The sequence below is a fragment of the Bubalus bubalis genome, chromosome 5, assembly GCF_019923935.1.
Source record: "Bubalus bubalis isolate 160015118507 breed Murrah chromosome 5, NDDB_SH_1, whole genome shotgun sequence".
Lineage (NCBI taxonomy): Eukaryota > Metazoa > Chordata > Mammalia > Artiodactyla > Bovidae > Bubalus > Bubalus bubalis.
The window spans coordinates 53,139,645-53,165,536 of NC_059161.1; the positions used below are offsets into that span (position 1 = coordinate 53,139,645).

Genomic DNA, 25,892 nt, shown 5'->3' on the forward strand with positions numbered 1-25,892 from the left:
TCAAGGCACCCTGCATACGCTGTCCAAAAGTCAGCTCAAAATAAACAACATATCTAAATATAAAACACAAATCTATAAATCTTCTAGGAGAAAATATAGGGATAATATGTGTGACCTTCAGTTAAGCAAAGAAGTTTTAAGAGACAAAACCAAAAGCATAATTCTTAAAACAAAAAAATTGACAAACTGTATCTTATCAAAATTAATAAATTTAGCTCTGTGAGAATCAATGAAAAGATAGTTGTCTTTTTGCTTTATTTATGGTTTCCTTTACTGTGCAAAAGCTTTTAAGTTTAATTAGATCCCATTTTCTTGTTGTTATTTTCATTACTCTAGGAGGTGTGTCAAAAAAGATCTTGCTGCGATTTATATCAAAGAATGTTCTGCCTATGTTTTCCTTTAAGAGTTTTATAGTGTGCAGCCTTACATTTAATAAACAAAATGAAAACACAACCCACAGATCGGGAGAAAATATTTGCAAATGAATCACCAAAGCATATGAACAACTCATGTAGCTCAATATAAAAAAAACTCCAACACTCCAATCAAAAAATGAGTGGAAATGGACATTTCTTCAAAGAAGACATACAAATGGCTAATAAACACATGAGAAGATGCTCAACATCACTAATTATTAGAGAAACACAAATTGAAACTACAATGAGGTATCACCTCACACTAGTCACAATGGCCATCATCAAAAATATCTACAAATGATAAATGCTGGAGAGGATGTGGAGAAAAGGAAACCCTCCTACTGTTTGGATGGAGTGTAAATGGATACAGCCACTATGGAGAATAGTATACAAGTTTCTCAAGGAACTAAAAACAGAACTACCCTATGATCCAGTAATCTCACACCTGAGTATATACCTGTAGAAAAACCATGGTTCAAAAAGATACATGCAACCCATGTTCTGTGACAACCTAGAGGGGTGGGATAGGGTGGGAGATGGGAGAGAGGATCAAAAGGGAGGGGACATACTTATACATATGGCTGATTCATGTTGATATATGGCATAAACCAAACACAACATTGTAAAGCAATTATCCTCCAATTACACATAAATTAAAAAAAGATAGATGCACTCAAAAGTTCATTGTAGTGCTATTTATAATAGCCAGAACATAGAAGCAAACTAAATATCCATCAACAGAGGAATGGATAAAGATGTAGTATTACCTATAATGGAATAATACTCAGTCATAAAAAGGAATAAAATAGTGCCATTTGCAGAGATGTGGGTAGACCTAGAGACTGTCATAGAGTGAAGTTAAGTCAGAAAGAGAAAAATATCGCACAATTTTGCTTATATGTGGAATCTAGAAAAATGGTACAGATTAACTTATTTGCAAGCATAGAGACATAGACGTAGAAAACAAACTTATAAATATTAAGCAGGGAAGGAGGTGGGATGAACTGGAAGACATATATAATGACTATATATAAAACAGATAACTAATGAGAAACTACTGCATAGCATAGAGAACTCTACTCAGTGCTCTGTGGGGACCGAAATGAGAAGGAAATCTAAAAAAGACCAGATGTATGTATACATGTAACTGATTCACTTTGTGGTATAGCAAAAAATAACACACATTGTAAAGCAACTATATTTCAATAAAAAATAAAAACAGAGTGAAAAGTTAAGGCATAGATAGCGAGAACTTTTTGCAAATATTGTATCTGATAAAATACTTGTATCCAGAGTACATATTAAGACCTCTCACAACCTAACAATAAATAAACACCCCAACAAAAAATAAGCAAAGATCTAAAAAGATATACAAAAATACATATATTTTAAGCATTTGAAAAAACAAACATCACCAGTCATTACAAATGAACTGTATAACCACACTGAAGAGGATGGGAAAGAGCTGATTTAAGTTACTTTGGAAAACAGTGTTTTTATTGTAGACTATAAGTTTAGACACTAAAAGGACCCTACATAAACACTGTACTTATTTGATACATTTGTTTCTTAAAGCAGTGGTTGCTGTTGTTTAGTCACTAATTTGTGTTTAACTCTTCTGCAACTCCATAGACTGTAGCCCACCAGGCTCCTCTGTCCATGGGATTTCCCAGGCAAGAATACTGGAATGGGTTGCCATTTACTTCTCCAGGGGATGTTCCTAACCCAGGGATCAAACCTGCATGTCTTGCATTGACAGGCAGATTCATTACCACTGAGTCACCTGGGAAGCCTTCTTAAAGACGCAGGGATAGCAATTCTGAAAATATAATACAGGTATAACAAATAAGTAACTATATTGCTGATTATGTGAACCACATTTCTCACCAAAAGAGAAAAAAGTTACATATTAGGAAAAGTAGAAGGCGAGAATGAACCCTGAAGGTGCTAATTGGGATCTGATAGATATATCAGTAAGAACTCATGTGCCATGTGCTTAGTTGCTTAGTCCTATCCGGTTCTTGCGACGTCATAGACTGTAGTCTGCCAGGCTCCTTTGTCCATGGGATTCTCCAGGTAAGAATACTGGAGTGGGTTGCCATTTCCTTCTCCAGGGGACCTTCCTGAGACAGGAATCAAACCCAGGTCTCCTGCATTGCAGGCAGACTCTTTACTGACTCAGCTACGAGGGAAGCCTCAAGAACTCATAGTTTAAAACAAAACAAACAAAAAATAGATATAGAAATACAGATGCATAAGTTATGTATGAGCTAGTGTATATACATATATTCTCTAGATCTTTTCACCATAGGATCTAAGAGCAATAACAGTGCTATAGTAATGAACACAGCTACAGTCTAGCTCCCTTGATTCCTAAAATTCATTCTCCTATAAAAGGAACCAACCAGTGTTCCTTGAAAAAGTGGTTGATTTAAGGGCAGAGGCAAAGAAAATACAAGATGAGCATGAAGCATCATATGGTGATAGAAGCAAAACAAGTGGCCATTACAAAAAGATGTCAATAGACTAAATGCTTTAATCAAAAGACTGAGAATGACAGATTGGATAATAACACAAGAACCTGAAATATGCGGCCTACAAAAGATTGACTTCAGGCCAAATGAGGCACAGACAGACAAAAAGTGAGAGCATGGATAAAGAAATTTACATGCAACAACTGACTGGTTCAAAATTGGGAAAGGAGTATGTCAAGGCTGCATATTGTCACTCTGCTCATTTTAACTTCTATGGAGAGTACATAATGTGAAAGGCCAGGCGGATGAATCACAAGCTGGAATCAAGATTTCCAGGAGAAATATCACAACTTCAGATATGCAGATGATATCACTTTAAAGACAGAAAGTGAAGAGGAACTATATAGAGCCTCTTGATGAGGATGAAAGAGGAGAGTGAAAAAGCTGGCTTAAAATTCAACATTCAGAAAACTAAGATCGTAGCATCTGGTCCCATCACTTCATGCAAACAGATGGGGGAAAGTAGAAACAGTGACAGATTTTATTTTCTTGGGCTCCAAAATCACTGAGGATGGTGACTGCAGCCACAAAATTAATAGATGTTTCATCCTTGTAAGAAAAGCTATGATAAACCTAGACAGTGGGTTAAAAGCAGAGACATCACTTTGCTGACAAAGGTCCATATAGTCAAAGTTATGGTTTTTCCAGTAGTCATGTATGGATGTGAGACCTGGACCATCAAGAAGGCAGAGTGCTGAAGAATTGATGCTTTTGAATTGTGGTGCTAGAGAAGACTCTTGAGAGTCCCTTGGACAGCAATGAGATCAAACTAGTCAATCCTGAAGGAAATAAACCTTGAATATTCATTGGAAGGAAGGATGCTGAAGTTGAAGCTCCAATACTTTGGCCACCTGATGTGAAGAGCTGACTCACTGGAAAAGACCCTGATGCTGGGAAAGACTGAGGGAGAGAGAAGAAGGGTATGAGGGAGGATGAAATGGTTGGATGGCACCACCAACTCAATGGATGTGAGTTTGAGCAAACTCTGGGAGATCGTGAAAGACAGGGAAGCCTGGCATGCTGCAGTCAAAGAGTCAGACATGACTTAGCAACTGAACAACAACAGAAGGCTACATCCAAAAAACATCAACACACATTCTTTTCAAGGTTGCCTGGTATGTTCTCTACCATAGAACATAATCTAAATTGGAAAATGAGCCCCAAAACATTTAAGAGAACAGAAGTTAATTCAATCAACTTTTCTGACCACAATATGAAACTAGGTATCAACTAAAAAAGAAAAATGGGTAAAAAGCCAAACAATGACTAAACATGCTACTGAAAAACCCAATGAGTCAAGATTGAAATCAAAGAAGAATCAGAAAATGACACCAAATATGCAACTTAAAAACACAACATTACAACTTCTATGGGATGCATAAAAAGCAGTTCTAAGATGGAATTCATAGCAATACAGATCTTCATCAAAAAAACAAAACAGAACAAAAAACTCTTAAATAAATAACCTACCTACCACCTAAAAGACTTAGGAAAAGAACAAACAAAACCCAAAGTCAACAGAAGGAAGGAAATCATTAAGATCAGAGGAAATAAATAAAATATAAACAAAAATATAATAGAAAATATCAATAAAATGTAGAGGTGATTTTTAAAAGATAAACAAAATCAACAAACATTTGGCCAGGCTCATCAAGAAGAAAGGACACAAATAAACAAAATAAAAAATGAAATATGTGCAATAACAACCAGTATCACAAAAACACAGAAAATTATGAAAGAGTACTATGAAAAGTTATACGCAAACAAAATGTTAAACCCAGAAGAAATGGGTAAGCTTCTAGAAACATATAGCCTGCCAATACTGAATTTGGAAGAAATAGACAATGTGAACAAACCAATCACTAGAAGTGAAAAAAATCTGTAATTAGAAAAACTACCTGCAAACAAAAGTCTAAGACTGAACGGCTTCACTAGGGAATTCTACCAAACATACAAATAACTTATGATTGTCAATCTATTCTAAAAAACTGAAAAGAAGGCAACATTCTCAAACGTATTCCAGAGGTTCCTCATCACCCTGACACAAAAATCAAAGACACCACAATAAAAGATAATTAAAGGCCGATAGCTTTGATGAATACAGATGCAAAACTCCTCAGCAAAATATTAGCATAAATCCTCAAAATAATCCTCCAATACATAAAAAGGATCATATATCATGACCAAGTTGGATTCATTACTAGATCACAAAGATGGTTTAACACACACAAAGCAATCAATACTATACACCACATTAACCAAAAGAAAGACAAAAACACATGATCATTTCAATAGATTCAGAAAAAGCATTGACAAAATTGAACATCCATTCATGAAAAAAACTCATGAAAGTGGGTACAGAGGGAACAGATCTCAGCACAATCAGTTCAGTTCAGTTGCTCAGTCATGTCCAGCTCTTTGCGACCCCATGGACTACAGCATGCCAGGCCTCCCTGTCTATGACAAACTCCCAGAGTTGACTCAAACTCATGTCCATTGAATCGGTGAAGTCATCCAACCATCTCATTCTCTGTTATCCCCTTCTCCTCCTGCCCTCAATCTTTCCCAGCATCAGGGTCTTTTCAAATGAGTCAGTTCTTTGCATCAGGTGGCGAAAGTATTGTTTCAGCTTCAGCATCAGTCCTTCCAATAAATATTCAGGACTGATTTCCTTTAGGATGGACTGGTTGGATCTCCTTGCTGTCCAAGGGACTCTCAAGAGTTTTCTCCAACACCACAGTTCAAAAGCATTGATTCTTTGATGCTCAGCTTTCTTTATAGTCCAGCTCTCCCACCCATACATGACTACTGCAAAAACCATAGCTTTGACTCTATGGACCTTTGTTGGCAAAGTAATGTCTCTGCTTTTTAATATGCTGTCTAGGTTGGTCATAACTTTTCTTCCAAAGAGCAAGTGTCTTTTAATTTCATGGCTACAGTCACCATCTGCAGTGATTTTGGAGCCCCCCAAAATAAAGTCTCTCACTCTTTCCACTGTTCCCTATCTATTTGCCATGAAGTGATGGGACCAGATGGCGTGACCTTAGTTTTCTGAATGTTGAGTTTTAAGCCAACTTTTTCACTCTCCACTTTCACTTTCATCAAGAGGCTCTTTAGTTCTTCTTTGCTTTCTGCCATAAGTGGTGTTATCTCAGCACAATAAAGGCCATTTATGACAAACAGCAAAAATCACTCCAAACAGTGAAAATCTGAAAGCTTTCCCACTAAATTCAGGAATAAGACAAGACTGCCTCCTCTCACTCATTTGATTCAACATAGTATTGAAAGTTTTAGCCACAGCAATCAGAGAAGAAAAAGGGAAAAAGTATACAAATTTGAAGGGAAAAGGTAAAATTGTCACTATTTGCAAATGATAAGAAACTCCATAAAGATAACTTTAAAAATATCCACACAAAAACTATTAGAATAAATGAATTCAGCAAAATACAATATTAAAACACAGAAACCTGTTGTATTTTCTTACACTAATAATGAAAATTTAGTAAGGGAAAGTAAAAAGAAAAAAATCCTATGTAAAATTGCATCCAAAAAATATCTGGGAAAAAATTTAAGGAGATGAAAGACCTATATGCTGAAAACTATTAATAAAAATGTAAGGTGAAAATAATAATACAAATGTTATGCTCTGACATAAAAGACATGCCTTATTTAAGTCTATAAAATTCTGTAGTACATTATTGAAAAAATCAGAACCTTGGGCTATTTACCTAATTCCCAACAGTTAGGCACTCAATGGCCATATGTATAATTCACACATCCTCAAATAATTTGAAGTTCACATTGATTGATTCCAAAGAGTGTGAGTTTATAACTTTCTAATATACGGTAATGTCTGCACATTCCTGGGATGTTGCCAAAGAAAGACAGTGAATCTAACTGAACTTTAAAAAATACTTACTTATGCATTTTTCAATAGCAGCCACCATATTTTGAATTTGTATTGAAAACTCCAATCTGTTGGGAGTTATAAAGAGATTTGTAGGGAATTCTAGAAGTCTAAGAGAAAATAATAAAAGCATATATAAGAAGAATACAGTAACATAAAATACAATTACTTGTAATTTCAAAAAAATCTAGTACTTACTCATCATTCATGCAATTTTTCTCAAACTCAGTATCGAAGTCTAGTTCTATCAGAATCCATCAAAAGAAACAGAATAAAAATTTATTTTTATATAAAAACTGATATTTATGTCAGCTAATTAACAAGGTTATATTGTCAGTACTTTCTAAAACCCTAAGAATAAACTGGGAAGGTTACTTTAAAGACGGAATTCTAGCAGTACACCCCATCCCCAGATTCTGATTAAGGAGATCTGAGAAGAAATTCAGGAGTCCTTAACATTTATAAAACTCATAGACTATTAACTGATAAATTCATAGCTACTAAAATTTTCTTCTATGTGTTATTTTAATTTATCCTTTTACATTTATAAAAATCATAGACATTAACTGATAATACATAAACTACTAAAATTTTCTCTCACATGTTATTTTCCAGCTGCTAAGATATTTCCTCTCACTTTTAATAGTGTCATTTACTTTACCTGAAAGAATTTCATGGCTGTAACTCATTCTTTTTGATTTCTTCATTGGAAGTAGTTCTTCACTTGATTGTTTAATGAAAACATTGACTTCATTTTCTGATGTATCTTCATATATTGCAGATTTTTCAGAGCACTTGTCAGACTCATGTAAGTTCTCTTCAGAATTTTCTGAAGAATCACTCTCAGCAGGAGTTCTCAACTGTAGGTTTACTTCAAATATTGGCACACATATTTTTCTCAAATCTGTATTCACTTTAATACTATTCAAAATCTAATTTAACAGATACATTAGAGTGCTAGTTATAATATGTAAGTAAGTGTTCTTTTATATACAACAATATAAAACTAATTTTAAATGAAAACTAATAACTTTGGCATAAATGAATAACATTCTAATGGTATATAATTGATTTTCATTTAAAAAATAATGTAAAATAAGTGATACATTATAATGCAGTAGTTTTCCAGTTGATGCCATAGTGGGTACATAATAATCATTTAAGAACTTCCTAAAAATATAATTTCTTAGGCCCTATCCTAAGATTTAAAAGGCAGGGGCAAGGTCCAGGAGTCTAAAACATCTAAAAGCTGAACAGGTGATTCTCTCATGTACTCTGATTTAAGAACAACAAATCAGATAAAGGAAACAATCCCATTTACACTACATCAAAAATAAAAAACCCACGGGGAACTACATTCAATATCTTGCAATCACCTATATTGGAAAATAATCTGTAAAAATATGTATATACATAACTGAATCACTTTTCTGTATACCCAAAATTGATACAATATTGTAAATCTTCAATTTAAAGACTTCCTTTTGTCCAAGAGCATCCAAACATTCTGATAAGAATTTCAGTGTAGCTGAATCCCCTTAAATGTGTTTACAGTTGGCTAAATGTCAAATCTACAAATAAAAGGGCTTTGTATTAAAAATAATAATACAAAATATAAAACTACACTATAAAGCTACAATAACCAAAAGAGTACAACAGTGGCACAAAATAAGAAATACAGATCAACGGAACGGGATAGAAACTCTATGAAAAATTCACACACTTATGGTCAGTTAATCCATTACAAAAGTGGCAAGAATTTACAATGCAGAAAAGACAGTCTCTTCAATAAGTGGTGCTGTAAAAACTGTATTAGAACATTCTCTGACACCATACAAAAAAATAAACTCAAAATGGATCAAGTCCTAAATTTAAGGCCAGATAAAACTCTTAGAAGAAAACATAGGCAGAACACTCTCTGACACAAATCACAGAAATACTTTCTTATCTACATCCTAGAGTAATGAAAATGAAACCAAGAACAAAGAAATGGGACCTAATCAAACTTAAAAGCTTTTTCATTGCAAAGGAAATCATAAACAAAATGAAAAGACAGCCCACACAATAGGAGAAAATATTTTTAAATGATGTGGCGGATTCATTTTGATATTTGGCAAAACTTATACAATTATGTAAAGTTTAAAAATAAAATAAAATTAAAAAAAAATGAAGTGACTTACAAGAGATTAATTTTTAAAATACAAATAGTTCATACAGCTCAATATCAAAAAAACAAACAAACCAGTCAAAAAATGGGCAGGAGACCTAAACAGATATTTCTCCAAAGACGACATATAGATGGCCCAAAAGCACATGAAAAGGTGCTCAACCTCACTAATAATAAGGGAAATGAAAATCAAGACTACAATGAGGTATCAACTTTCACAGTCAGAAAGCACATCATCAAAAAATCTAAAAACAGTAAATGCTAGAAAGAGTGTAGAGAAAAGGGAAACCCTCTTACACCATTGGCAGGAATGTAAACTGGTACAACAGGGGGTGCATTGGTAAAGAATCCGCTTGTCAATGCAGGAGATGCAAGAGATGTGGGTTGGATCCCTGGGTTGGGAAGATCCCCTGGAAAAGCGAATGGTAACCTGCTGCAGTATTCTTGCCTGGAAAATTCCATGGACAGAGGAACGTTATGGGTTACAGTCCATGGGGTGCAAGGAATCGGACATGAGTGAGCAACTGAGCACACACACACATGACCACTATGGAGGAACAGTATGATGGCTCCTTAAAAAACTAAAAACAGAACTACCATGACCTAGCAATCCCACTCCTGGGCATATCTCCTGAGAAGACATAATCTGAAAGGATATATGAACCCTAAAGTTCACTGCAGCACTATTCACGATAGTCAACATATGGAAGGAACCTAATATCCAATGGCAAAGGAATGGATAAAGAAGGTGCAGTGCTTATATATAATGGAACATTACTCAGCCATAAAAAGAACAAAATAGAGGTTATCATACTATGTGAAATAAATCAGATAAAGACAAATTCACTCATGTGAAATTAGATTTTTAAAAATGATACAAATGTATCTATTTATAACACAGAAAAAGAATCAGACATCAGGAATATATTTCAAATTCATCAAAACAGGTCCTAATCTTTCTTTAAAGTCTTTAGATCAGATCAGTCGCTCAGTCGTGTCCGACTCTTTGCAACCCCATGAATCGCAGCACGCCAGGCCTCCCTGACCAACTCCCACAGTTCACTCAGACTCACGTCCATCGAGTCAGTGATGCCATCCAGCCATCTCATCTTCTGTCGTCCCCTTCTCCTCCTGCCCCCAATCCCTCCCAGCATCAGAGTCTTTTCCAATGAGTCAACACTTCACATGAGGTGGCCAAAGTACTGGAGTTTCAGCTTTAGCATCATTCCTTCCAAAGAAATCCCAGGGCTGATCTCCTTCAGAGTGGACTGGTTGGATCTCCTTGCAGTCCAAGGGACTCTCAAGAGTCTTCTCCAACACCACAGTTCAAAAGCATCAATTCTTTGGTGCTCAGCCGTCTTCACAGTCCAACTCTCACATCCATACATGACCACAGGAAAAACCATAGCCTTGACTAGACAAACCTTCGTTGGCAAAGTAACGTCTCTGCTTTTGAATATGCTATCTAGGTTGGTCATAACTTTCCTTCCAAGGAGTAAGCGTCTTTTAATTTCATGGCTGCAGTCACCGTGTGCAGTGATTTTGGAGCCCAGAAAAATAAAGTCTGACACTGTTTCCACTGTTTCCCCATCTATTTCCCATGAAGTGGTGGGACCGGATGCCATGATCTTCGTTTTCTGAATTTTGAGCTTTAAGCCAACTTTTTCACTCTCCACTTTCACTTTCATCAAGAGGCTTTTGAGTTCCTCTTCATTTTCTGCCATAAGGGTGGTATCATCTGCATATCTGAGGTTATTGATATTTCTCCCGGCAATCTTGATTCCAGCTTGTGTTTCTTCCAGTCCAGCTTCTCATGATGTGTTCTGCATATAAGTTAAATAAACAGGGTGACAATATACAGCCTTGACGTACTCCTTTTCCTATTTGGAACCAGTCTGTTGTTCCATGTCCAGTTCTAACTGTTGCTTCCTGACCTGCATACAAATTTCTCAAGAGGCAGATCAGGTGGTCTGGTAAACTCCACTTTAATGTAATTATACTAGTATAACTATCTCCACTGAAAAATAACAGAAGTATTGTAAGTATAAATATTTTATTTACAAAAATATAATTGCTTAGTTTCAATCTAGGCATAAGTTTTCAAGTAATCTTTTGATTCCTTACATCTCATAAATAATCTGTTGTGCTTGTGGCATCCAGTAAGTGTTTCTCGCTTACTGAGGTGAGATCAGATCAGTGGTCATCTGAATCACCTACCAGAACTTCAACCTTTAGTTTAAGTCATTAAGAAATAAAGGGATTTAACAATAACAACAAGTCCTTCACCAAAGGGAAATTTAGTGATATATTATCATGTGATCAGGATTTACCTATATATGAGTTGAATCTTAACAGCACAATGTTGAGTAAAAATATGTAAAAACAGAAAGGCAGAACAATGATATTTCTGCAAATTCTAACATGTATAATAACAAAATCCAAGACATGATTTTTTTTAAATTCAATGTAACTTTATGGAAGGTGGATTGAAGAAAAATACAAAAATGATATTTCAGTGACTCCTCATAAGGGGGGGAGGATGTGTTAAAGTTGGGGGATAGGGAGAGAAATAAAACAATAAAATGATATAAAACAAAATAAAATAAACAAAGAATAAAAAAAAATAAAAAAAATAAAAAAAACTTCATCAAGACCTTGATGAAGTGATACACATAAATCAAGAGGATGATCAATTCAGCTCTCCATATCTGATCTCCTACACTAAATGAGGTGGCAGAAGAAATAACAAGAGAAAACACCAGAAGAACTAGATGAAGCAGAGATCAGAAGCCTGAGAAAGAGTTCACACTAATGATGTTAAAGATAACAAATTAACTTGGGAGAAGTATGAATGCACAGAGTGAGAAATTACAAGAAGTTTTTAACAAAGAGAAAACATAAAGAACAACCAGAGTTGAAGAATACAATAACTGAAATGAAAAATACACTAGAATAAATCAGTCAGTGATAGACTAAGTGATAGAGAGAAACAGGTCAGTGAGCTTAAAGACAGAATAGAGGAAATCATTGCCACTCAACGGAAAAGAGAATGAATAGAAATAAAGATAGTTTAAGATACCTCTGAGACACAATCAGGCACGCTAACATCTGCATTACAGAAGTCCCAGAAGAAGGACAGAGAGAGAAAGGGACTGAGAGCATATTTGAATACACAAGAGTTGAATACTTTCCTAACCTGGGAAAGGAAACAGTCATCCACGTCTATGAAATACAGAGTCCCACAGAGGATGAAACCAAAGAGGAACACACCAAGACACACTGTAATTAAAATGACAAAAATTAAAGATAAGGAGAAAATATTAAACTAAGAAACAATATTCAAGGGAACTCCCATAAGGCTAGGCTATCAGCTGATTTTTCAGCAGAAACTCTGCAGTCCAGAAGGAAGTGATATGATAAAACTCAAAGTGATGAGAGGGAAAACATACAACCAAGCACATGCAATCCAGCAACACTCTCCTTCAGATTTAATGGTGAGATCAAAAACTTAACAGAAAGCAAAAGCTAGAATTCAGAACCATAAAACCAGCTTTACAAACAAGGTTAAAGGAAATCCACTGGGTGAAAAAAGAAAAGGCCAGAATTAGAAATGAGAAAATTATAAAATTTAAAAAGTGACCACTAAAGGCAAATGTATAGTACATGTAGGTAATATCCCACACACAAAGCTATTCAGTTCAATTCAGTCGCTCAGTCGTGTCCGACTCTTTGCAACCCCATAATTGCAGCACACCAGGCCTCCCTGTCCATCACCAACTCCCGGAGTTTATCCAAACTCATGTCCATTGAGTCGGTGATGCCATCCAGCCATTTTATCCTCCGTCGTCCCCTTCTCCTCCTGCCCCCAATCCCTCCCAGCATCAGAGTCTTTTCCAATGAGCCAACTCTTCACATGAGGTGGCCAAAGTACTGGAGTTTCGGCTTTAGCATCAGTCCTTCCAATGAACACCCAGGACTGATCTCCTTCAGAATGGACTGGTTGGATCTCCTTGCAGTCCAAGGGACTCTCAAGAGTCTTCTCCAACACCACAGTTCAAAAGCATCAATTCTTCGGTGCTCAGCTTTCTTCACAGTCCAACTCTCACATCCATACGTGACCACGGGAAAAACAATAGCCTTGACTAGACAGGCCTTTATCGGCAAAGTAATGTTTCTGCTTCTCAATATGCTATCTAGGTTGGTCATAACTTTCCTTCCAAGGAGTAAGTGTCTTTTAATTTCATGGCTGCAATCACCATCTGCAGTGATTTTGGAGCCCCAAAAAATAAAGTCTGACACTGTTTCCCCATCTAATTCCCATGAAGTGATGGGACCAGTTGCCATGATCTTAGTTTTCTGAATGTTGAGCTTTAAGCCAACTTTTCCACTCTCCTCTTTCACTTTCATCAAGAGGCTTTTGAGTTCCTCTTCACTTTCTGCCATAAGGGTGGTGTCATCTGCATATCTGAGGTTATTGATATTTCTCCCGGCAATCTTGAGTCCAGCTTGTGCTTCTTCCAGCCCAGTGTTTCTCATGATGTACTCTGCATATAAGTTAAATAAACAGGGTGACAATATACAGCCTTGACGTACTCCTTTTCCTATTTGGAACCAGTCTGTTGTTCCATGTCCAGTTCTAACTGTTGCTTCCTGACCTGCATACAGATTTCTCAAGAGGCAGATCAGGTGGTCTGGTATTCCCATCTCTTTCAGAATTTTCCACAGTTTGTTGTGATCCACACAGTCAAAGGCTTTGGCATAGTCAATAAAGCAGAAATCAAGAGTAGTAAAATCATCTATATCCATAATAAGCAGTTAAGACCTACATAAAACAATTAAATGTAAAATATGATATCAAAACTATTATAAGGAGCGAGAGCACAAAAGCACATTTTATTAATGCATTAGAAATTAAGAGAAAAGCAACTTAAACTATGTTTATAATAGACTGCTATACAAAAACCTCACAGTAATTATAAAACAAAAATCTGTAACAGATACACCAAAAAACAAAGAAAAATGAATCCAAACATAACATTAAAAATAGCCATAAACTCACAAGAGAAGAAAATCAATGAAGAAAAAAGGGAAAAAGATGCCACCCCCCAAATCCAAAACAATGAACAAAATGGCAGTAAGAACATACATTCTGATAATTAGTTTAAATGTAAATGGACTAACTGTCCAAATCCAAAGACACTGAGTGGCTGAATGGATATAGAAATAAGACTCATATATATGCTGCCTACAAGACATTCACTTCAGATCTAGAGACACACAGACTGAAACTGAAGAGATAAAGTATTCCATGTAAATGGAAACAAAAGTTGTAGTAATATTTAGACAAAATAGATTTTAAGTAGAGACTGTAATAAGATATGAAATAGGACACTGCATAATGATCAAGGGATCAATCCAAGAAGATATAACAATTGTAAATACACATGAAACCAGCATGAAAAGTCAAAGTGAAAGTCACTCAGTTATGTCAAACTCTTTGCAACCCCACGGACTATACAGTCCATGGAATTCTCCAGGCCACAATACTGGAGTGGGTAACCTTTCCCTTCTCCAGGGAATCTTTCCAACCCAGGGATCAAACCCAGGTCTCCTGCATTGCAGGCAGATTCTTTACTAGCTGAGGCACCAGGAAAGCCCTTTTCACTTTCACTTTCACAATCCAGCATCAGTTCAGTTCAGTTCAGTTCAGTCGCTCAGTCGTGTCTGACTCTTTGCACGCGACCCCATGAATCATAGCACGCCAGGCCTCCCTGTCCATCACCAACTCCCGGAGTTCGCCCAAACTCACGTCCATTGAGTCGGTGATGCCATCCAGCCATCTCATCCTCCGTCATCCCCTTTTCCTCCTGCCCCCAATCCCTCCCAGCATCAGAGTCTTCTCCAGTCCAGCATAGGAACACATAAATAAATATGAGTAATAAACATAAAGGGATAAATTGACAATAACACAATAATAATGAAAATTTAACACAACATTCATTGATGGATAGCTCATCTAGAAAAAAAATCAATAACTGGCTTTAAATGAACATTAGATAAGATGAACTTAATTGATATATATAGAGAGAATTCCACCTGAAAGCAGAAGAATACACATTCTTTTCAAGTGCACATGAAACATCTTCCAGGACAGATCAAATATTAGGCCACAAAACAAACCTCAGTAAATCTAAGAAAGGTGAACTCAAAGCAAGCATCTTTTCTGACCACACCACCATGAAACTAGAAATCAATTACAAGAAAAATGGCAATAAACAGAAGCATAAGGCTAAAAATACACTACAAAACAGAGCCAACGATGATGGAAGAAATCAAAGAGGAAAATAAAAAATTCACGAGACAAATGAAAATAAAAATATGATAATACAAAACCTATGAAACGCAGCAAAAGCAGTTCTAAGCAATACAAACTTACCTCAAGAAACAAGAAAAATCTCAAATAAACAACCTAACCTTACACAGAAGAACAAGAGAATGAGGGACAAACAAAACCCAAATAGTGGAAGGAAATAAAGATCAGAGTAGAAATAAATAAAATAGAGATTAAAAAACAACAGAAAAAAATCAATGAACTAAAAGCTGGTTCTTTGAAAAATAAACAAAATTGACAAATCTTTAGCCAGGCTCATCAAGCAAAAAGGGAGAGGGCCCAAATCAATTAAATCACAAATGAAAAAGGAAAGGTTACAACTAACACCACAGAAATTCACAGGATCATAAGAGACTACTATGAATATCAATGAACCAAGAAAATTAACAATCTAGAAGGAACAGGCAAACTCTTAGAAATGTACAATCTCCCAAGACTGAACCAGGGATAAATAGAAAATATGAACAGGGACTTCCCTGGTGGTCCAGTGACTAATAATTTGTGCTCCCCTTGGAGGGGGCCCAGGCTCAATCCCTGATCAGGGAACAAGATCCCACATGCTGCAACTAAAGATCCTGAGGGCTGCAATTAAGATGCAGTGCAGCCAAACAAATAAATAAATATTTCTTTAAAGAGGAAAAGAAAATATGAACAGACCAATTAACAGTAATGAAACTGAATCAATCATTTACAAAAACAAAAGTTCCTGTCCAGATGGCTTCACAGGTGAATTCTACCAAATATTTAGAGATGAGTTAACATCCATCCTTCTCAAACTATTCCAAAAATATTGAAGAGAAAGGAACACCTCCAAACTCATTCTTTTTGCCCACCATCACCCTGATACCCAAACCAAAAATATCACAAAATAAGAAAATTACAATCTTACTGACAAACAATAGATGCAAAAAACTTCAAAAACATACTAGCAAACTGAATCCACCAATACACTGAAAGGGTCATATACAATGATCAAGTAGGATTTACCCCAGAGATGCAAGGATTTTTCAGGATCCCCAAATCAATCAGCTATGATACACCATATTAAGAAACCATAAAATTGCATTCATTTTAAATGCTAGTATATTGTCACCCTACTTATTTTAACTTCTATGCAAAGTACATCATGCAAAATGCTGGGGTAAATGAATCAAAAGCTGGAATCAAGATTGCTGGGAGAAATATCAACAACCTCAGACATGCAAATATACCACTCTAATAGCAGAAAGTGAAGAGGAACTAAAGAGCCTCTTGATAAGGGTGAAAAGGAGAGTGAAAAAGCTGGCTTAAAACTCAACATTAAAAAAAAACGAAGATCCTGGCATCTGGTCCCAACACTTCATGGCAAATAGATGGGGAAAAAGTGGACACAGTGACAGATTTTATTTTCTTGGGCTCCAAAACCACTGTTGACAGTGACTGCAGCCATGAAATTAAAAGACGTTTGTTCCTTAGAAGAAAAACAATGACACCTAGACAGTGTATTAAAAAGCAGAGACATCACTTTGCTGACAAAGGTCTTGTTTTTCCAGTAGGCATGCACAGATGTGAGAGCTGGACCATAAAGAAAGCTGAGCACTAAAGAACTGATGCTTCTGAACTATGGTGCTGGAGAAGACTCTTGAGAGTCCCTTGGACAGCAAAGAAATCAAATAAGTCAATCCTAAAGGAAATCAACCCTGAACATTCATTAGAAGGACTGAAGCTGAAGTGCCAATACTTTGGCCACTTGATATGAAGAGCTGACTCACTGGAAAAGACCCCGATGCTGAGAAAGATTGAGGGCAGGATGAGAAGTAGGTAACAGAGGATGACATAGTTGGATGGCATCACTGACTCAATGGACATGAGCTTGAGCAAACTACGGGAGATAGTAAAGGACAGGAGAGCCTGGTATGCTGCAGTCCATGGGGTTGTAAAGAGTCAGACATGACTTAGCAACTGAAGAACAACAACACTAACATATTGAAGATTAAAAACCACAGATGCATGAAAAGCTTTTTAAGAAAAGTTCTGAATATCCATTTATAGGAAAAGCTCTCCAGAAAGTGAGCATAGAGGGAACATTCTTCAACATAATAAAGGCCATATATGAAAAACACTCAGCTAATATCATCCACAACAGTAAAATGTTGAAAGCATTTCCTCTAAGATCAGGAACAAGATAAGGATGCCTATATTCAATATACTTTTAGAATCCTAGACACAGCAATCAAAGCAGATAAAGAAATAAAAGGAATCCAAACTGAAAAGGAAGAAATAAAGTATCATTTTCTCAGATGACATGATAATTTTATACATGGAAAATTCTAAAGATGTCATCAGAAAACTATTACAGCTCATCAATGAATTCAGTAAAGTTACAGGATACAAAATTAATACACAGCAATCTGTTGTATTTCCATACACTAACAACAAAGTATCACAAAGAGAAATTAAGGAAACAATCTCACTTACTGGCCCTTCAGAAAGAATAAAATATATGGAATAAAATATATGGAATATACTACCTAAGGAAGTAAAAGACTTGTAACTCAGAAAACTTTTAAGCCACTGATGAAAGAAACTGAAGCCAACACAAACAGATGAAAAGATATACCATGTTCTAGAAGAATTTATATTGCTAAAATGACGGTACTACCCAAGGCAATGTACAGGTTCAATGCAATCTCTAAATACCAATGGCATGTTTCACAGAACTAGAAAAGAATTTCAAAACCTGCAGGGAAACACCAAAGACTCTAGATAGCTGAAACAATCTTGAGTAAGAACAGAGCTGGGAGAATCACACTCCCTGGTTTCAGATTATACTACAAAAGTACAATAATCAAAATAGTATGGTATTAGCACAAAACAGACACACAAATCAATGGAACTAAACAAAGAACCAGATAAACCCACACCCTTTTGGCCTATTAATCTATGTGAAAGGAGGCAAGAATATACAATGGAGAAGACAGTCTCTTCAGTAAGAGGTATGTAAAAACTGGACAGTTATTTGTAAAAGAATGAAACTAGAACATTCTCTAACATCATATACAACATAAACTCAAAATGAATTAAAGACCTAAATATAAGACCAGATACTATAAAACTTTAGAGGAAAACATAGGCAGAACAAGCTTTGACATAAACTGCAACAACATTTTTTCAGATCTGCCTCCTATAAAGCAAGGGAAACTAAAGAAGAAATAAACAAATGGTTTTGACAGTCCAGGTTCAATGCATGATACTGGATGCTTGGGGCTGGTTCACTGAGATGACCCAGAGGGATGGTAAGGGAGGGAGGAGGGGGAACACGTGTATACCTGTGGTGGATTCATGTTGATGTATGGCAAAACCAATAAAATATTGTAAAGTAATTAACCTCCAATTAAAATAAATAAATTTATATTAAAAAAAGAAATAAACAAATCAGACCTAATTAAACTTAAAGGTTTTTGTGTAGCAAAGGAAACCATCAACAAAATGAAAAGACAACCTATTGAGTGGGAGGAGATATTTGCAAATGAAATGACTGATAAAGGGTTAATATCCAACATATGTGAACAGTTCATATAACTTAACATTCAAAAAACAAGCAATTCATTTGTACAAAATGGGCAGAACTGAACAGACATTTTTTCAAAGAGGAAATTCAGACTGCCAATAGGCAAATGAAAAGATATTCAACATTACTAACCATCAAGGGAATGAAAATAAAAAATACAATGATATCACTTCAAACCTATTAGAATGAGAACATTGAAAAGAATACAAATAATAAATGTTGGTAAGAATGGAATTCTTGTTCTCTGTTGATGGGAGTGTAAACTGATATAGTCATTGTGGAAAACAGTGTGGAGGTTTCTCAAAAAAACTAAAAATAGAACTACCATATGACCCTATCATTTCACTCCTGGCTATGTATCTGAAAAAAACAAAAACACAAATCTGAAAAGATAAACGTACCCCAACGTCCATAGTAAAGTAATGGTCAAAATTCTCCAAGCCAGGCTTCAGCAATATATGAACTGTGAACTTCCCGATGTTCAAGCTGGTTTTAGAAAAGGCAGAGGAACCAGAGATCAAATTGCCAACATCTGTTGGATCATCTAAAAAGCAAGAGAGTTCCAGAAAAACATCTATTTCTGCTTTATTGACTATGCCAAAGCCTTTGACTGTGTGGATCACAATAAACTGGAAAATTCTGAAAGAGATGGGAATACCAGACCACCTGACCTGCCTCTTGAGAAATCTGTATGCAGGTCAGGAAGCAACAGTTAGAACTGGACATGGAACAACAGACTGGTTCCAAATAGGAAAAGGAATACGTCAAGGCTGTATATTGTCACCCTGCTTATTTAACTTATATGCAGAGTACATCGTGAGAAACGCTGGGCTGGAAGAAGCACAAGCTGGAATCAAGATTCCCAGGAGAAATATCAATAACCTCAGATATGCAGATGACACCACCCTGATGGCAGAAAGTGAAGAGGAACTCAAAAGTCTCTTGATGAAAGTGAAGAGGAGAGTGAAAAAGTTGGCTTAAAGCTCAACATTCAGAAAACGAAGATCATGCCATCTGGTCCCATCACTTCATGGCAAATAGATGGGGAAACAGTGTCAGACTTCAATTTTTGGGCTCCAAAATCACTGCAGATGGTTAAGGACTCATTCCGTTATCACAAATTCTCTTTCTCAAGATAACCAAAAAAAGAAAAGAAAAAGTCTATTCTAATATTTAAAAGCAACAATGAACACTGTAAACAATATAAATCTTCTATTTTTGTTATTCATTTAAAATACATTGTGATGTAATACACCACATTAACAAATTGAAAAATAAAAACCATATGATTATCTCAATAGATGCAGAGAAAGCCTTTGACAAAATTCAACATCCATTTATGATCAAAACTCTCCAGAAAGCAGGAATAGAAGGAACATACCTCAACATAATCAAAGCTATATATGACAAACCCACAGCAAACATTATCCTCAACGGTGAAAAATTGAAAGCATTTCCTCTAAAGTCAGGAACAAGACAAGGGTGCCCACTTTCACCATTACTATTCAACATAGTTTTGGAAGTTTTGGCCACAGCAATCAGAACAGAAAAAGAAATAAAAGGAATCCAAATTGGAAAAGAAGAAGTAAAGCTCTCACTGTTTGCAGATGACATGATCCTCTACATAGAAAACCCTAAAGACTCCACCAGAAAATTACTAGAACTAATCAATGACTATAGTAAAGTTGCAGGATATAAAATCAACACACAGAAATCCCTTGCATTCCTATACACTAATAATGAGAAAACAGAAAGAGAAATTAAGGAAACAATTCCATTCACCATTGCAACGGAAAGAATAAAATACCTAGGAATATATCTACCTAAAGAATCTAAAGATCTATATATAGAAAACTATAAAACACTGGTGAAAGAAATCAAAGAGGACACTAACAGATGGAGAAATATACCATGTTCATGGATTGGAAGAATCAATATAGTGAAAATGAGTATATTACCCAAAGCAATCTATAGATTCAATGCAATCCCTATCAAGCTACCAACAGCATTCTTCACAGAGCTAGAACAAATAATTTCACAATTTGTATGGAAAAACAAAAAACCTCGAATAGCCAAAGCGATCTTGAGAAAGAAGAATGGAACTGGAGGAATCAACCTACCTGACTTCAGGCTCTACTACAAAGCCACAGTTATCAAGACAGTATGGTACTGGCACAAAGACAGAAATATAGATCAATGGAACAAAATAGAAAGCCCAGAGATAAATCCACGCACATATGGACACCTTATCTTCGACAAAGGAGGCAAGAATATACAATGGATTAAAGACAATCTCTTTAACAAGTGGTGCTGGGAACTCTGGTCAACCACTTGTAAAAGAATGAAACTAGAACACTTTCTAACACCATACACAAAAATAAACTCAAAATGGATTAAAGATCTAAATGTAAGACCAGAAACTATAAAACTCCTAGAGGAGAACATAGGCAAAACACTCTCCGACATACATCACAGCAGGATCCTCTATGACCCACCTCCCAGAATATTGGAAATAAAAGCAAAAATAAACAAATGGGACCTAATTAACCTTAAAAGCTTCTGCACATCAAAGGAAACTATTAGCAAGGTGAAAAGACAGCCTTCAGAATGGGAGAAGATAATAGCAAATGAAGCAACTGACAAACAACTAATCTCGAGAATATACAAGCAACTCCTACAGCTCAACTCCAGAAAAATAAATGACCCAATCAAAAAATGGGCCAAAGAACTAAATAGACATTTCTCCAAAGAAGACATACAGATGGCTAACAAACACATGAAAAGATGCTCAACATCACTCATTATCAGAGAAATGCAAATCAAAACCACTATGAGATACCATTTCACACCAGTCAGAATGGCTGCGATCCAAAAGTCTACAAGTAATAAATGCTGGAGAGGGTGTGGAGAAAAGGGAACCCTCTTACACTGTTGGTGGGAATGCAAACTAATACAGCCACTATGGAGAACAGTGTGGAGATTCCTTAAAAAACTGGAAATAGTCATGCCTTATGATCCAGCAATCCCACTGCTGGGCATACACACTGAGGAAACCAGAAGGGAAAGAGACACGTGTACCCCAATGTTCATCGCAGCACTGTTTATAATAGCCAGGACATGGAAGCAACCTAGATGTCCATCAGCAGATGAATGGATAAGAAAGCTGTGGTACATATACACAATGGAGTACTACTCAGCCATTAAAAAGAATACATTTGAATCAGTTCTAATGAGGTGGATGAAACTGGAGCCTATTACCCAGAGTGAAGTAAGCCAGAAAGAAAAACACCAATACAGTATACTAACGCATATATATGGAATTTAGAAAGATGGTAACAATAACCCTGTGTACGAGACAGCAAAAGAGACACTGATGTATAGAACAGTCTTATGGACTCTGTGGGAGAGGGAGAGGGTGGGAAGATTTGGGAGAATGGCATTGAAACATGTAAAATATCATGTATGAAATGAGTTGCCAGTCCAGGTTCGATGCACGATACTGGATGCTTGGGGCTGGTGCACTGGGACGACCCAGAGGGATGGAATGGGGAGGGAGGAGGGAGGAGGGTTCAGGATGGGGAACACATGTATACCTGTGGCGGATTCATTTTGATATTTGGCAAATCTAATACAGTTATGTTAAGTTTAAAAATAAAATAAAATAAAAAAAAAAAAAAAAAAAAAAAAAAAAAATACATTGTGTTTGTCTCATAACCATTTTTAGCCCACTCCAGTATTCTTGCCAGGAGAATCCTGTGGACAGAGGAGCCTGGAGGGCTGCTGTCTATGGGGTCGCACAGAGTCGGACATGACTGAAGCAACTTAGCATGCATGGATGCATTGGAGAAGGAAATGGCAACCCACTCCAGTATTCTTGCTTGGAGAATCCCAGGGACAGAGGAGCCTGGTGGGCTGCCATCTATGGGGTTGCGCAGAGTTGGACACGACTGAAGAGACTTAGCAGCAGCAGCAGCATAACCATTTTTAATATGTAATGAGATCTGAGGAGGCCTTACAAATTAACTGAGAAAAGAAGAGAAGCGAAGGGCAAAGGAGAGAGGGAATGATATACCCAAATGAATGCAGAGTTCTAGAGAAAAGCAAAGAGAGATAAGAAAGGCTTTTTATGTGAATAATGCAAAGAAATAAAGGAAAACAAAGAAAGGGAAAGACTAGAGATCTTTACAAGAAAACTGGAGATACAAAGGGAATATTTCATGCAAAGATGGGCACAATAAAGGACAGAAATGGTATGGACCTAATAGAAACAGAAGAGATTAAGAAGAGGTGGCAAGAATACACAGAACAACTATACAAAAAAGATCTTTATGACCCAGATAACCATGATAGTGTGATCACTAACCTAGAGCCAGATATCCCAGAATGCGAAGTCAAGTAGCCTTAGGAAGCACTACTATGAACAAAGCTAGTGGAGGTGATGGAATTCCAGTTGAGCTATTTCAAATCCTAAAAGATGATGCTGTGAAAGTGCTGCATTTAATATGTCACCAAATTTGAAAAACTCAGTAGTGGCCACAGGACTGGAAAAGATCAGTTTTCATTTCAATCCAAAAGAAAGAGAATGCCAAAGAATGGTCAAACTACCACACAACTATGCTAATTTAATATGCTAGCAAGATTATGCTCAAAATCCTTCAAGCTAGGCTTCAGCAGTACATGAACTGAGAACTTTCAGATGTTCAAGCTGGATTTAGAAAAGCCAGAGGAATAAGAGATCAAATTGCCAAAACCCATTCGATCATAGAGAAAGCAAGAGAATTCCCCCAAAACATCTACTTTTGCTCCACTGACTATGCCAAAGCTTTTGACTGTGTGGATCACAACAAACTGTGGAAAATTCTTCAAGAGATGGGAATACCAAACCACCTTACCTGCCTCTAGAGAAACCTAAGAAGCAACAGTTAGAACTGGACATGAAACAACAGACTGGTTCCAAATTAGGAAAGGAGTATGTCAAGGCTGTATATTGTCACCCTGCTTATTTAGCTTATATGTAGGGTGTATCATGTGAAATGTTGAGCTGGATGAATCATAAGCTTGAATCAAGATTTCTGGGAGAAGTATCAAAAACCTCAGACACGCAGATGACACCAATTTAATGGCAGAAAGAGAAGAGGAACTAAAGAGCCTCTTGATGAAGGTGGAAGAGGAAAGTGAAAAAGCTGGCTTAAATTCAACATTCAAAAAACAAAGATCATGGCATCCATTAACATACTTCATGGCAAACAGAAGGGGAAAAAGTGGAAACAGTGACAGACTTTATTTTCTTGGGCTCCAAAATCACTGCAGACAGTGACTGCAGTCATGAAATTAAAAGATGCTTGCTCCTTGGAAGAAAAGCTATGACAAACTTAGCATATTAAAAAGCAGAGAGATCACTTTGCCAACAGAGGTCCATATAGTCAAAGCTATGGTTTTTCCAGTAGTCATGTATGGATGTGATGGCTGGACCATAAAGAAAGCTGAACACAGAAGAACTGATGCTTTTGAATTGTGGTGTTGGAGAAGGAACACTTGAAAGTTCCTTGGACTGCAAGGAGATCGAACCAGTTAATCCTAAAGGAAATTAACCCTGAATATTCATTGGAAGGATGATGATGAAGCTCCAATACTTTGACCACCTGATGCGAAGAGTGACTCATTTGAAAAGAAGAGCTAACACCTATCCTGCTCAAACTCTTCCAGAAAATTGCAGAGGATGGTAAACTTCCAAACTCATTCTATGAGGCCACCATCACCCTAATACCAAAACCTGACAAAGATCCCACAAAAAAAGAAAACTACAGGCCAATATCACTGATGAACATAGATGCAAAAATCCTTAACAAAATTCTAGCAATCAGAATCCAACAACACATTAAAAAGATCATACACCATGACCAAGTGGGCTTTATCCCAGGGATGCAAGGATTCTTCAATATCCGCAAATCAATCAATGTAATACACCACATTAACAAATTGAAAAATAAAAACCATATGATTATCTCAATAGATGCAGAGAAAGCCTTTGACAAAATTCAACATCCATTTTTGATCAAAACTCTCCAGAAAGCAGGAATAGAAGGAACATACCTCAACATAATAAAAGCTATATATGACAAACCCACAGCAAACATTATCCTCAATGGTGAAAAATTGAAAGCATTTCCTCTAAAATCAGGAACAAGACAAGGGTGCCCACTTTCACCATTACTATTCAACATAGTTTTGGAAGCTTTGGCCACAGCAATCAGAGCAGAAAAAGAAATAAAAGGAATCCAAATTGGAAAAGAAGAAGTAAAGCTCTCACTGTTTGCAGATGACATGATCCTCTACATAGAAAACCCTAAAGACTCCACCAGAAAATTACTAGAACTAATCAATGATTATAGTAAAGATGCAGGATATAAAATCAACACACAGAAATCTCTTGCATTCCTATACACTAATAATGAGAAAACAGAAAGAGAAATTAAGGAAACAATTCCATTCACCATTGCAACAGAAAGAATAAAATACTTAGGAATATATCTACCTAAAGAAACTAAAGACCTATATATAGAAAACTATAAAACACTGGTGAAAGAAATCAAAGAGGACACTAACAGATGGAGAAATATACCATGTTCATGGATTGGAAGAATCAATATAGTGAAAATGAGTATACTACCCAAAGCAATCTATAGATTCAATGCAATCCCTATCAAGCTACCAACAGCGTTCTTCACAGAGCTAGAACAAATAATTTCACAATTTGTATGGAAATACAAAAAACCTCAAATAGCCAAAGCCATCTTGAGAAAGAAGAATGGAACTGGAGGAATCAACCTACCTGACTTCAGGCTCTACTACAAAGCCACAGTTATTAAGACAGTATGGTACTGGCACAAAGACAGAAATATAGATCAATGGAACAAAATAGAAAGC

General features: G+C 36.3%; 1 protein-coding gene across 1 annotated transcript in view; it reads right to left on the reverse strand.

The window, feature by feature from the left end:
* Positions 1 to 25,892, reverse strand: part of DNAH14 (dynein axonemal heavy chain 14) — a 403,042-nt gene that overhangs the window by 279,672 nt on the left and 97,478 nt on the right. The window contains exons 13-15 of the mRNA XM_044943112.2: positions 7,519 to 7,789; positions 7,056 to 7,101; positions 6,870 to 6,967 (exon numbers count right to left, since the gene is read on the reverse strand). Coding sequence (XP_044799047.2) covers positions 6,870 to 6,967; positions 7,056 to 7,101; positions 7,519 to 7,789 — 415 coding nt within the window. The remainder of the gene's footprint in view (positions 1 to 6,869; positions 6,968 to 7,055; positions 7,102 to 7,518; positions 7,790 to 25,892) is intronic.